The sequence below is a fragment of the Perca fluviatilis genome, chromosome 18, assembly GCF_010015445.1.
Source record: "Perca fluviatilis chromosome 18, GENO_Pfluv_1.0, whole genome shotgun sequence".
In the NCBI taxonomy this organism is placed as follows: domain Eukaryota; kingdom Metazoa; phylum Chordata; class Actinopteri; order Perciformes; family Percidae; genus Perca; species Perca fluviatilis.
This window is the reverse complement of record NC_053129.1, coordinates 10,402,524-10,415,834: the sequence shown is the minus strand read 5'-3', so window position 1 is coordinate 10,415,834 and position 13,311 is coordinate 10,402,524. Positions and strand designations below refer to the sequence as shown.

The window sequence follows — 13,311 nt, the reverse complement described above, 5'->3', positions numbered from 1 at the left end:
GCAGTCTTCTTCTTTACCGCCCTTGTTTGCGGGTTGCTGCTTTTCTCTGCGTTATCGCTACCAACTGTCGATGAGCGGAACACGTGTGAAACCAACGGCAGGATGTGAACTACACCCACTCATTGTGCTTTCTTTTTCACAAATGAGCACCCATTCATAAAACAACGCTGCTCCATAGTGATACCAGCAGTCAGAAACTCCACGTGGGTACCTTTTTTAATCAAGGACTTGCATTAAAAATGGATCTCACTGATAGAAATAAATCCTACTTTCTGGCATTTGTTCATGCTTCTCTGTCCGCGTTGTTTGTTATAGTTCAATGGACCTTTTTTCACGGCAGACATTTTTGACGTTTGGAAAAGCACAGCCGAAATTCCTAAGTGGAATGCAGCCATCATTAATGGTTTTGAATAGACCTTTTTCAGGGCAGACATGTTGACATGTCATAGTAGGAAAAGCACAGGTGTATTTAAAACCATTACTGATGGCTGCATTCCACTTAGGAGAGGCCCTGGTGGTGTGCATGCTGACTCACTGAAATAGCTACTGGGACACTTGATGGAATTGAGCCATCGTTAAGGTTATCAATTTCAGCTGTGCTTTTCCTACTATGACAAGTCAAAATGTCTGCTGTGAAAAATGTCCATACACCTGTGCTTTTCCTACTATGACATGTCAACATGTTTTTATTAGACGTGAAAGTGCTATTGACACCTGACAATTGTACTTCTCAAACTTTTTTCCACTTTCCATGTACGAGACAAATATTAAACCTTGTAGTAGTACGAAATGTTGAATCGCATTCATTTTCTTTGTGTTTGCTCGGAGCACGATTTCAGAGGTTGCAGAGGTTGTTTCAGACAGCAGGGGAGGCAATTTAAACGTGGCACTCATTTTGGTGCTTGGAGTCTGCTTTAATTATACAGCACAAACAGCCTTGAGACTACTGATGTTTTTAAATTGAGTAAAGGATGACTGAGTATTTCAGTTTGTTACTGATAACAACCATATTGAAAACTAAAATCTGTTCACGTGACAGAATTTTAAAAAAGGGCATCTGGAGGGATTTTAAACTATTTTGTTTTTATTTTATTTTTTTTTATTAAAAATGGATTTGGTCATTCTTGTTCCAGGAACAGCTTCTTTTTTTGTCTTTTCTTTCTTCCTTTGAAATTGGGAGCTTCTTGTAAAGGGCATTATTATAAAGAGAAGTCTCAGATTTGTACTTTTTAAATGGTTTATAGTTTGCACCCTCAGCACATTCTTCACACAATTGAATATCCCTTTTACATGGTATACTATTATTAATACTATATGTGCTATTCCCCTTTTTATTTTAACCCACGTGATGTCAGCTAATGGTAAATAATATGGAAAAGAGGAAAATCTAAGTTTCCACACTTTCGGTCCAGGCCATAGAGATAAGTGGCTGTGAAAGAGGAACCAAGCAGACGAGAAAATTCCCTGCGTCGTTTTTCCTTCCCTGTATAGTAATAAGTCTCATGTGACAGAGCAGCTTATGCTTCTGTAAAGCTCGGTAGGTGCAACAATTTAATTTCTGGTGTTGCCAGTCAAGAAAAATGCTTCTCCGTTGTGCTTGATAATCACCTTGGGTAAACGTGTTTATGATATGGAGTGGCGCACCCTTTTGCATGAACGAGATGTAATGTATGATGATGCAGGTTTACTCAACATGGATTCAACCTGCGGTTGTCTTGTCACAGGTTAATGCCTGACACTGTAGATACCATCTGAAGACTGGAGTCTGCAACTGTAGTCCCATTCTGGACACATCACTGCTAAAACATTGTATTACACAGATTTACAAGTGCCAAATTAAGTTAACTTTTAGGTAGTCTTGCCTTGCCAGACCTTCCTTTGCAGTGCTGTTGGGGAGGGTCTGGCTAGTCCACACAGCAAAAGCATGCCCTTAACTGCTGGTGAAGTTAACTCTGACAGGGTATTTTGTGAGGCTTGAACATGCATAAACGTACACATTGGCATGTGTTATTGGCTTAGCTGTGCAGAAACCTGATTTTTACCAAAACCCCAGACTTTTTGTCTATGCTTTGCACGGTCATTGTGTGAGGTTGATACACGTCAGGATATTGCCTCGATGCGTCTTACACACGTTTGAAACTTCATTTTTGTATCGCTTACTCTTTACTGGATCTGGAGACAGCTCCGTTTTTGTTCGAGTCTAAAGTGTTGCTCTGAATCATGGCTTTCTCCGTGAACTGTAACCTTCAGCATACCAGAATGCAATGCAGCTACAGCTTGAGTGACATCACCGCAATCACGGACACTCCCCAGTGTTCACAAAGTAATCGGCTCGCTAGCTATGTTAATGCCCACACACACACACACACACACACACACACAAACACACACACACACACACACACACACACACACACACATGACTCAAAATCATAAATTTGCGGTTGTTAAAAACTATTCTGGTGCTGTGTAGTAAATTATACATTAATGATTTCCAACAGTGTATCAGTATGTGACTACTTTTCCTTAAGGCATCTCTTAAAAGCTTAGGATGGGATTTTTTATTTATTTTTTCCTACTCTTGAATGAATGAAAAGGCATGTCAAATCAAGAACTGTATTGGTTGTCACTGAACCTCTTTATATGGTGTGAAGAAACACTCCCTTTTCGATGTTGCTGAGAAGTCTTTGGAAACTTGCCTCTGATAGAACTGGTTTGTTTTAGTGGTGAAGTGATACCTGAGGGTAGCAGGATCAGAGTTTGGCTGCACATAAAGGCAAGGGGAGTCTGCTGAGGAACTTAGCCGCGGGTCACAGTCGGTCTAGATAATGAAGGCTGTAGACTACTGCAGCACATGCACCGACACGACATCGCGCCAGCTTGAATCCCCTGGTAGTGAAATGCAACGTAAAGCAGCACTGCCCCCTTCTGGTACAACCTTGTGTTGAAAAGCCCAGATTGAATCACGACTGCATGGAATTCATTATCAGACGCAGGCATTATACGATTTCTAATTTCTCCAGAATCAAATCTGTCATTGCAGATGTGCATTCAGGCTGTCGCTTGCATGTACGAATTCACGAGGAGTGCAACAGTAGGAATGAATGCCACGATTAAAAATAGTCGACCGCTTGCTGGAGGCTGTGCAGAGAAATGCAGTGTGATTATCATGTGCACGCTGCAGCACAGAGTCTCTTCTGTTGTCGCTTCACACTTTGACTTGTTAAGTCCAAGAGAGATTGATCTCTGTGTGTGTGTGTGTGTGTGTGTGTGTGTGTGTGTGTGTGTGTGTGTGTGTGTGTGTGTGTGTGTGTGTGTGTGTGTGTGTGTGTGAAGAAACAACTGTGTGCCCTTTATAGTTTCTTCTCACAGTATGAATCTGCAACGGCATGTCCTTTTTTAATAGACCCACTCTAAACAACAGATGTATGTAAAGACTAGGGCTGCACAATATATAGTTTTTTGTATCGTCACTGCAGTATCAACTGGCGCAATAAACACATCGTGAAAGGCTGCCACATATCGCGAACATTGGTAACATTGGTTAAAAGAAAATATCCGTAGAAAACTGCACCTTAAAAGGTAACTGCCAATCAATTTATTTAGTGGTTCCAATTCAATGTTCAATTGGGTCCATAAAAGAATGTTGGAAATGATTTCCTTTCATTTGTTTTAAATCCAACGAGCAGTTTGTTGTGTTTTAGCAGGACACTGAGAGCAGGGCGCCTGGGGAGCTCACCTGGTAGAGCAGGCGCCCATTTATAGAGGTTTACTCCTCGACGCAGCGGCCGCAGGTTCGACTCCGCTCTGCGGCCCTTTTCTACATGTCGTTCCCTCGCTCTTCCCTTTGATGTCTTCAGCTGTCCTATATAAATAAAGGCCTAAAATGCCCAAAAAGTAATCTTAGAATACAGAGAGCAGCAGAACTGAATACACTTGAATATCCGTTTATCGCAAGTAATATCGTTATCGCAATATTCAACGGCTTTAAAGCACATTTTCCTCATATTGTGCAGCCCTATTAAAGACTTTCAGTCCATTTTTAGAGTGCGTCTTTATTTTTTATTTTTTTTAAATGACCATCAGAATACTTTTGTTTCCCACCCGACATGAACCTAACAAAAATCGTTTGAACCCAGCCGGGTTGTACTATTCCCATTAGCGTCTCCATGATGTGCTGTGGCGTTATACTGCGACCGTGGCCATATATTCTGCTGCTGTAAGTTAAGGCCTGCTGTGATTACAGAGTGTGTGACCACCCTCCATGGCTGAGGAGGTAGGCTTTTCCCCTGGAAATTGCTACCTACCTACTGCCTCTTGCGTCCAATAAAACCTTTTATAGAGTGTAACTGCCATTTAGGACTACATCCCACGTTTAGAAAGGCCTGAATCCAGAAGAGCAGAGAAAGGAGTTCAGAACCTCAGTAGTTTTGTCCACCACATTGTTGCTTTCTCAAACTCTTTACTGACCAGGAGACGCACACATATACCCATACATAAACACACGTGCACAATGTGGAGGCAAAGTTTTTTTTTGTAGTAAATTCTTGCAGTCTGTACATGCATGCTTATAAATACACACAAAATGTTCTTTAATTTCTGCGAAATGAGATCAGTTTAAAAGATGTCACTGATTTAAAGAGAATTGTAGCGCTCAAACAATTAAAGTGATGGTTCGGAGTAATTTCACCCTAGGGTCCTTTGCACCATGACCTCGAGCCAAACACCCCCCCAGAAGCTTTTTTCACCTGGGTCTAACATTGGGAGAGTTAGTGTAGAGTAGCGTTATCAGCTGAATAGCTTAGGGCAGGGGCTAATGGACCCACGTTTGTATCTCGTAAATGACCCCACTAATAATGCCCGAAGTGATACCAAACGTCTACACTAGTACATATAGGTTATGCACTCATAAAACGATGGATTGGAAAGTTTGTAAGTACACCAGAAGTTTATGTAAATAACACTTGCCTGCTGGCTTCTGCTCTCTGCTGTTGTTGCTGCTGTAAGACGAGTGCTTAGGGTCGTCTACAAATTACAACACCGAAAAGAGATGCAACAAAAATATTTTTTAATTTAACTTTTTTTTTAAGTAAGTGCTGTAGTATAACTAGCAGGAGACAATTAATAATTGAGGTAAGTTTGGAGACATTACCTTATTTAATCATTAAATTAATAAATATTTTTGTTGTATCTCTTTCGGTTGTAATTTGTATGACGGCCCTAAGCACTCGCTCTAACTACAGGTAGCAGCAGCAACGAAGAGAGCTGAAGAGAGCAGGCAAGTGTTCATAAACTTCTGTTGTACTTACAAACTTCCCAATCCATCGTTTTATGAGTGCATAACCTATTTGTACTAGTGTAGAAGTTGGTATCATTTTGGGCATTATTAGTGGGGTCATTACTAGATACAAACGTGAGCCCATTAGCCCCTGCGCTAAGCTATTCAACTGATAACCCCCATGCTACCTCTCCCAATGTTAGACACCTCATGTTGCAAAGGACCTAATTACTCGAATCATCATTTAAGTCGAATATTCGGCAAAAATTAATCATTTTAAAAAAACTAAAATACCTCAAATTCTCTGTTGGTTTTCTTTGCCTTCTGTGGTGAGTTTTGAGCTATTGGTGGAACAAGACATTTGAAGATGTCTACTTGGGCTATGGGAGCTAGGGGTTGAAATGAATCATTGCAGGGACAGACCATAATCGATTTATTGCCTACTGATGTTACTTGTTGATTTTCAGGTCACTGCTTTTTTTTTTTTTTGTCTGCTGTTTTTTACACTCCGCTACATTCAGGAAGTGTCTTTTTAAGAGCAGATACAAATTAAAAGGGGAGTTCATAGAAATCTGACTGCTTGAATTTGTTGATGAGAACCATGTGTAGTGATATATAATAATATTGAGGCGGTGACGCATCGGTATATCGAATCAGATCCTAGCATCGACAAAAAGGTCCGAAACGGCTGGAATTTGTTTTTCCATGTTGAATTAATTAATTGCGTTGCCTTACAAATGATTCAGGTAGCCAATCTCAGGCTACGTGAAGCAAAAACGACTTGAAATGCTAGTGAAGAATTTGGTTGAATGCGTTGGCTTGTGGTTTGCTTTGCTACAAATATCTGCACGTTGGGTCAGAAACATACACACACCTTTCCAGATTAGCTCCAATAAACTGAGCTACAATAGCAACTATTTAATTAGAAAATCGGAACAAATAGAAACAACCTGTGTTGGATATGAGTCATAGTTGGATACATGTCTCTGTTTATATCAAGTACACAGTTAACTGCCCATGTAATGTATCTTCTATAAACATATATGTATTCATGTCTGTTTTTTTTATGTCTGTTTTTCACTACTGTATTCTGACCATCAGGTTTGCTGGAATGGGTAACCTGCTAAAAGTCCTAACAAGGGATATAGAGAACTATCCACACTTTTTCCTGGACTTTGAAAGTAAGTCTGGTGGAGGAGTGGAACAAGGGGAGAAAAGGTGGATGGAGAAAGAAATGGGGGGCGTTCTAACCAGCTCAGCCGTTTCCTTTCTGTCAGGAGGTCTCTGCTCCAAATCACCGAGGCCCTACCCAGTCTGCTTATGCTCCTCTCTTCCTTTCCTTTCGCTCTTTTTATTTTATTTTATTTTTATTTTTTCTTTCACTCGGTCATGACCTCCTGCTCTTTCAGCTTCGATCTGCCATTTCTCACACCTTTGGTCAAATAACTTCCTGATGACTTTTTAACATTGCACATACTTTTTCTTTCTTCCTTCCTTCCTTTCTCTTTCTTTCTTCTTTCTCTCTCTTGCAGAAACCAAATGGGGAATCTGTTAAAAGTGCTCACTTGCACAGAGCTTGAACAGGGGCCAAACTTTTTCCTTGATTTTGAAAGTGAGCACAGCTTATATCTGTCCTTCTAGACCAAACCCCCCCCCCCTCTTATCCGTAATTAATTTCTCCTTTTAACCTCTCTGGTCAGGGTTCAGCCTATTCAACTATTGAATTGTCAACCTTCCTCCTTTGTAATGCATTTATTATAATTCATGATTGATTTCAGTCTGCTTCTGAAATCCATTCAATCCATGCCAAGTTGAAGAAGAATGGAGCTAAACCTTGACCTTTTTTTTTGTCTGCTCTTACTAACTTATCTGCATGCCCCCGTTATGTAATCACTAACACAATATTATCCGGTCCATTTTTATACTGTACTAAACAGTGTTTTGTCTCCATTTAGCCTGGTTTCTCTTCCTGCATAATCCTGTTATCTGTAGTCACCCTTTCATTATGTAATCAGTGTTAGTTCAGTACATGATTTGTTTTGAAGCTAGAAAACATTCCATCACTGTAGTAAAATATTAAATCCGCCTCATTACTGCTCTGCTTCCTCATGTTTGCATAAAATAGAAAAGTAGTTCATTCTAAAACACAGATAATAAATCTGCTTTGGCTTATTTATTTATTTTTTTTCTAAAACCTCCTACAGGAAAAAACAACACAATGAGCCACAGTTGCATTTCAGCCAACCTCAGGCTTTGTTTATTCAGCAAAGAGGGGTTTTAAAATGCAAAACAGAGCCCAGACCGAATTTTGATGTCACAAAGTCTCTATATTTAGAGCTGTTCTTCTTTCTGTGGGCATGCTAGCTAAAGCGTGTTACTTAATAATCTGTACTTTCCTGCAGAAACCCTGTGATTGTATTTTTTTAGACCTTACATGGACTCCCACAATATTAAAATATGTCCTGAACACTGAAGCTAACCAAGCTAATGGGATATATATCTATATATATGCATATATCTATATATGCAGAACAATGCAAGTACTGAGTGGCCTTATTGGGAACTATTTAATGCATTCTTGTTGTAACCATACAGGAAATTAAAACAAAACAGCCTGCTTGTCTGTAGGTTGCAGGCATGGCAGAGTGTAGTAGAATTCAGTTTATTTCAATTATAGACTTCCTATATTCAGACACAATGAATTCAGTCTTTTTTTCTTCATCTTTTTTTTTTTGCCGTTAAAAATGCCATTAGTATTGTGATCCAGACTTTAATTCTTTGCACGTCCCATTAACCAGGTTCTACTGTAGCTCCCATGTCTATCCAAGAGCTTGCTTTAGAATGCTTTGGATCAGACTGCCCTGTAAACCTTTCACTGTAGTAGAACACTAACAGTTTTCAGCACATACTGTATACCTCCATGCTAGTTCTTTTACAGTCAAACTCCAGATATGGCTGCTTTGAAATGCACTCGAGAGACTTCTTTGAGCGTGAGGCAGGATGCAGTAAATGCACCGAGCTCCAGTGTAGTAGATCCATTACGGACACTTGATTATGAAACTGGTGGGGAGCCATTCGGTCTACAGTTGAGTGCTTTCATTCTTTTATGGACAACTCCAGTCTTAGGAGTGTAGTAAGTAAACGAATAATGTTTGGAGTTTGTATTTCAAATTAAAGGCATCAGTCATACTGACTGTGTGTGGACTCGTATGTGCTAAAAGCTACAACTGTTTACTGAAGTGAAATAATGCTTTTAGCTTTGACACAGTTCATTGTGCTGATTGCTTTTGTACTCCTCATCACAATGAACAAACCTTTTGTGTTGCTTTTGAGTTGCTTTTTGGAGACAAAACCACTCAGCACACATGCCCATCTTCCCCCTGTGAGTGTTCCATCAGGATTAAAAACACTGTTTTTGCTTATTTAGCTAAAGCCCTTTCACATCAAGTTATAAATCTCCTAACATTACAAAACAGTCGCAAATTGACTCTTGATGTGAAAAGGCAAGAATGGTCAGTTTTGAAATGTTTGGATTGTATTGACTGCTACAGTAAGAGTGTGTGTGTGTGTGTGTGTGTGTGTGTGTGTGTGTGTGTGTGTGTGTGTGTGTGTGTGTGTGTGTGTGTGTGTGTGTGTGTGTGTGTGTGTGTGTGTGTGTGTGTGTGTGTGTGTGTGTGTGTGTGTGTGTGTGTGTGTGTGTGTGTGTGTGTGTGTGTTAGATGCCCAGCCGACAGAAGGAGAGCGTGAGGTGTGGAACCAGGTGAACTCAGTCCTCCAGGACTCTGAGAACATCCTGACTGGCCTGCAGGCATACAAAGGAGCAGGCCAGGAGATCAGAGATGTAGGGAACACACACGCAAACACACACAACTAACTACTTCAACCCACAGACTGTATATAAAGATGAACGTCTCCACTTCCCTCCCACTGTAATTTTGAAACCAGAGTCTGCGCTGTAGTGATCGGGGGGGCAATTAATTAGTTTTGGCTTCACTTATACAGTCTATGCATCAACCACACACAAATACCTTACATGTCTTTTCATAAGTGAATAAAATAAGAAAAAGTGTTCTCTTCTTTCTCTTCAACAACACCTGATAATTAAGGACCATACAATACACACGTGTGATGAAAAGCTGAATTGACATTAAGTTTCGGAAACACAGAACAAACTAGTTCAATCTTCTCCACAGCATACACTATTTGCGGTGCCCCTGGTGCGTGATGTCTATGATCACAACGGCCCTAATGGACTGTATTTATTAATCATGGAGGTATTTCTGAGGTTTTGTGCAGGTTTTTATTTATTTTTTATTATTTTCCTTCCAGGCCATTCAAAACCCCAGTGACTTCACGCTGCAGGAGCGAGCCTGGAACTCAGTCTGCCCGCTGGTCATCAAACTCAAGAAGTTCTACAGTTTCTCTCTCAGACTAGGTATGGTCACAGTGTAGAACAAAATCTCCTTCTAAAGGCAGATACACACCGGGCTGATAATCAGCCGTTGGACAGTCTGGCGAGGTTGGTGACTCGAGTCTGTTCGGTGTGTCCCGTGCCGTCGTCCGTCTGAGGGGCTGTCGGCCTTTATTTTGGCCGACCTGACATCGGAGAGACTGTCGGAGACAGGGCAGTCGGGACTCACCCGGAAATGGCGAGCGGAATGAGCATGACTAGAGTCTCTCAAAATCTGACAAATCTTTTTAAACTGACCTTTGTTGAGCTGAAATGAAGACTCTATTACCATTTCTCGCTTAAAATGTTTTCAGAAACATGTTTCCGTGAACTATTTTAATACAATATGAGATCGTATTCTGAACGAGACGCCATGACAGTCTGGCTTTGAATTTCCAGAGAAAACAGACACATGACGCCTTCATCCAATCAGCTGGCGGTTTTCATTTTTTTTGGGCAACAATACAGATTAGCGCCGCCTGCTGTTATGGAGATGTATTACAGTACAGGCCAAAAGTTTGGACACACCTTCTCATTCAATGCGTTTCCTTTTTATTTCCATGACTATTTACATTGTAGATTCTCACTGAAGGCATCAAAACTATGAATTAACACATGTGGAATTATGTACTTAACAAAAAAGTGTGAAATAACTGAAAACATGTCTTATATTTTAGATTCTTCAAAGTAGCCACCCTTTGCTTTTTTATTAATAAGGGGAAAAATTCCACTAATTAACCCTGACAAAGCACACCTGTGAAGTGAAAACCATTTCAGGTGACTACCTCATGAAGCTCATTGAGAGAACACCAAGGGTTTGCAGTGCAAAAAAAGCAAAGGGTGGCTACTTTGAAGAATCTAAAATATAAGACACGTTTTCAGTTATTTCACACTTTTTTGTTAAGTACATAATTCCATATGTGTTCATTCATAGTTTTGATGCCTTCAGTGAGAATCTACAATGTAAATAGTCATGAAAATAAAGAAACACATTGAATGAGAAGGTGTGTCCAAACTTTTGGCCTGTACTGTACGTCTCCTCTCTTCGGTGTGTTCTGAGGCACTTTTTGGACCAACTCGAGGAGAGTGATCAGTCCGACTGGCTTTTCTGCCGACGGTTGGCCGTCTGGTTGGTGTGTAACTGCCTTTATCTTCTCATCTTTCATCTTTTTTTAAAGGGGTCAAAATCAAAACTTTGTAATTGTGTGTGTGTGTGTGTGTGTGTGTGTGTGTGTGTGTAGAGGAGGCTCTGCAGAACTTGTTGGAGTGCCTGACCTGTGCGCCCTTCACGCCCACTCAGCACCTGGAGAGAGAGCAGGCGCTGGCCAAACAGTTTGCTGAGATCCTCCACTTCACTCTGCGCTTTGATGAGCTCAAGGTCTGCTGGAAACTCTGTGCTTCAGTCACTCTTCCCTCATTACTCTACTCAGTGCCACACCGTTACACTTTCTTATTTTTTTTTTTTACTGTTTATTAAGTGGTGCTAAATGTGTTTTTGTCCTGACTGTTTTCTTGTGTTCCTTCAGATGAGAATTCCTGCAATCCAGAATGACTTCAGCTACTACAGAAGAACCATCAGTCGGAACCGGATAAACAACATGAATGTGAGTTGTCCAGAAGCTGTTATCTATTTAGATCTACCTTAGCTGGGGGGTTTTCAAATCCACATAAAAGAGGAAACGATCTTAAGGGATCGTAGTTTTTGCGGCGCGTCCCACGCCGTTGCCACCCTTTCTTTGCTGTCTGCCTGGTGTGTCGGCACCTCTGACCTGAAAGCGCTGTATTTTCTATTATGAGAAAGTGGGTTTTTCTTCTTTATACAACCGTAGAATGGAGCACTGGTATATTTTTCTTTATAAGGCCGTGTTGCACAATCTGCCTTCTTATTTGTGTTCTCTACTGACACCTAAAACTATCGGTAGCTGCAGCCTTCGGTCACACGGACACATGATCTACGTCATTCCTCGAACCCGTACTGTGTTTGGTGAAAGTGCTTTTAAAGTGTTTGCTCCGTCATCTTGGTGTGAGCTACAAAGTCAGATTTAAAAAAAAAAAAAAAAAAAAAATAGGATAAAGGACTTCCTGACCACTGAATGCACGTCCTGTTACAGACTTCTGATTTTCTTAGTGTTTGTTAGTCATTTTTCTGTTTTGTGTTAAGTCTGTTGTTTGCTCTTTACTGTATGTTGAAACTTTGATGCTGCTGCCTTGGCCATGACTACCTTGTAAAAGAGATTCTGAATCTGGGATGGGATTATTTCCTGGTTAAAAAAAGGTTAAATAAAAATTCCCATTGATTATTGAAGTGCATATTTAAGTGTTTGGCATGCCTGGCACTATATCCAGTGTAATTGCAAGGGGCATTTAATTTTTGGTTTTTCACAAATCGCACCCTGGTTATTACTACTCTGTACAATACAATAAATATGAGGGAGATGCTGAAAATCAAAAAAAAACCTGGGGCAGAATGAACCCTCCCACCTGACCGTCCTGCTTGTCTGTGTTCATCGTTTGTGCGTCTGCAGTTGGACATTGAGAGGGAAGTCAACAACGAGATGGCCAACAGGATGTCTCTGTTCTACGCCGAAGCCACACCCATGCTGAAGACACTCAGCAACGCAACCACAAACTTTGTGACAGAGGTGAGAGGGCTGACGCTGAGCGAGAGCAACAAACTCGCCACACCGTCGCTGTTTTCTAACTCGTCAAATCTCTTCTCTCACTTAAAGGAAACCTGTTATGAAACAACTCACTTTTTCAGTGCTTGTGCGCATACATTTGGCTATCTGTTGCTCTCTGCTATATCATGGGGGATGTGACTTAATCTGCGTCAAGGGGTTCTTGTAGTGAGTCATAGAAATCCATCCCTTTTTAAGTGTATACTTGATTTTCTCCAATTTTAAGAAATATAGAACATCTTTGATCCATCTGGAGAACGATGGTGGTGTGTGTTGCTTCCAATTTAGAAGGATCAGGCGCCTTTCAAGGAGTGTGTTAAAAGCAATGACTACGAGTCGAGAACGAGGTGCGCCATATTTTTCTTGCAAGCCAATGAAAGCAGACTGGGCTTTACGGGGGGGGGCGGCTTAAATAGTTTCAGACATACAGGTATATTCAGACACGCCCAGTATGAGAAAACAATGTCTTTTTGTTAACATTAGAGCAGGTAAACATATTCTAGTAGAAACTCAAAATACAAGTATGAACCTGAAAATGAGCACGATATGTCTCCTTTAATAATTGAAGAGAAACCAACATTTGTTGCATCCGTTGCCGTCACGCTGTGGCTCTAACACAGCTCTTACAGTAGTGTTGCACTCTGAATACTTGGATGACAACTATACAAATGTTCAAATATTGAACACCTGATCTAACTTGTAAAAGGATTTGTACGTTGTTGTTATTTCTGGTATAGTGTCAGAAACCACATCATAATATTGTAACAATTCATGTCTTTGTTTTTTTTTTAAAGTTTAAAATCCTAGGAGTCGATAAACTTTCATTGTTGTACGTGTTTTGTTTGCGTCTTGTGTAGAACAAGACTCTTCCACTGGAGAACACGACCGACTGTCTGAGCACCATG

The 13,311-nt window shown here is 40.6% G+C and overlaps 1 protein-coding gene across 3 annotated transcripts in view; it reads left to right on the top strand.

Annotated features, from left to right (window-relative positions):
• Positions 1-13,311, top strand: part of fam49a (family with sequence similarity 49 member A) — a 50,609-nt gene that overhangs the window by 33,576 nt on the left and 3,722 nt on the right. The window contains exons 3-10 of one of the 3 annotated variants that reach the window (XM_039782067.1): positions 6,380-6,459; positions 6,811-6,890; positions 8,998-9,119; positions 9,608-9,713; positions 10,970-11,106; positions 11,255-11,332; positions 12,254-12,370; positions 13,264-13,311. The exon at positions 13,264-13,311 is cut by the window's right edge and continues 32 nt beyond it. In XM_039782067.1, coding sequence (XP_039638001.1) covers positions 6,818-6,890; positions 8,998-9,119; positions 9,608-9,713; positions 10,970-11,106; positions 11,255-11,332; positions 12,254-12,370; positions 13,264-13,311 — 681 coding nt within the window. In that variant the 5' untranslated portion in view covers positions 6,380-6,459; positions 6,811-6,817. The remainder of the gene's footprint in view (positions 1-6,379; positions 6,460-6,810; positions 6,891-8,997; positions 9,120-9,607; positions 9,714-10,969; positions 11,107-11,254; positions 11,333-12,253; positions 12,371-13,263) is intronic. The other 2 variants (XM_039782068.1, XM_039782069.1) reach the window with 2 other exon arrangements.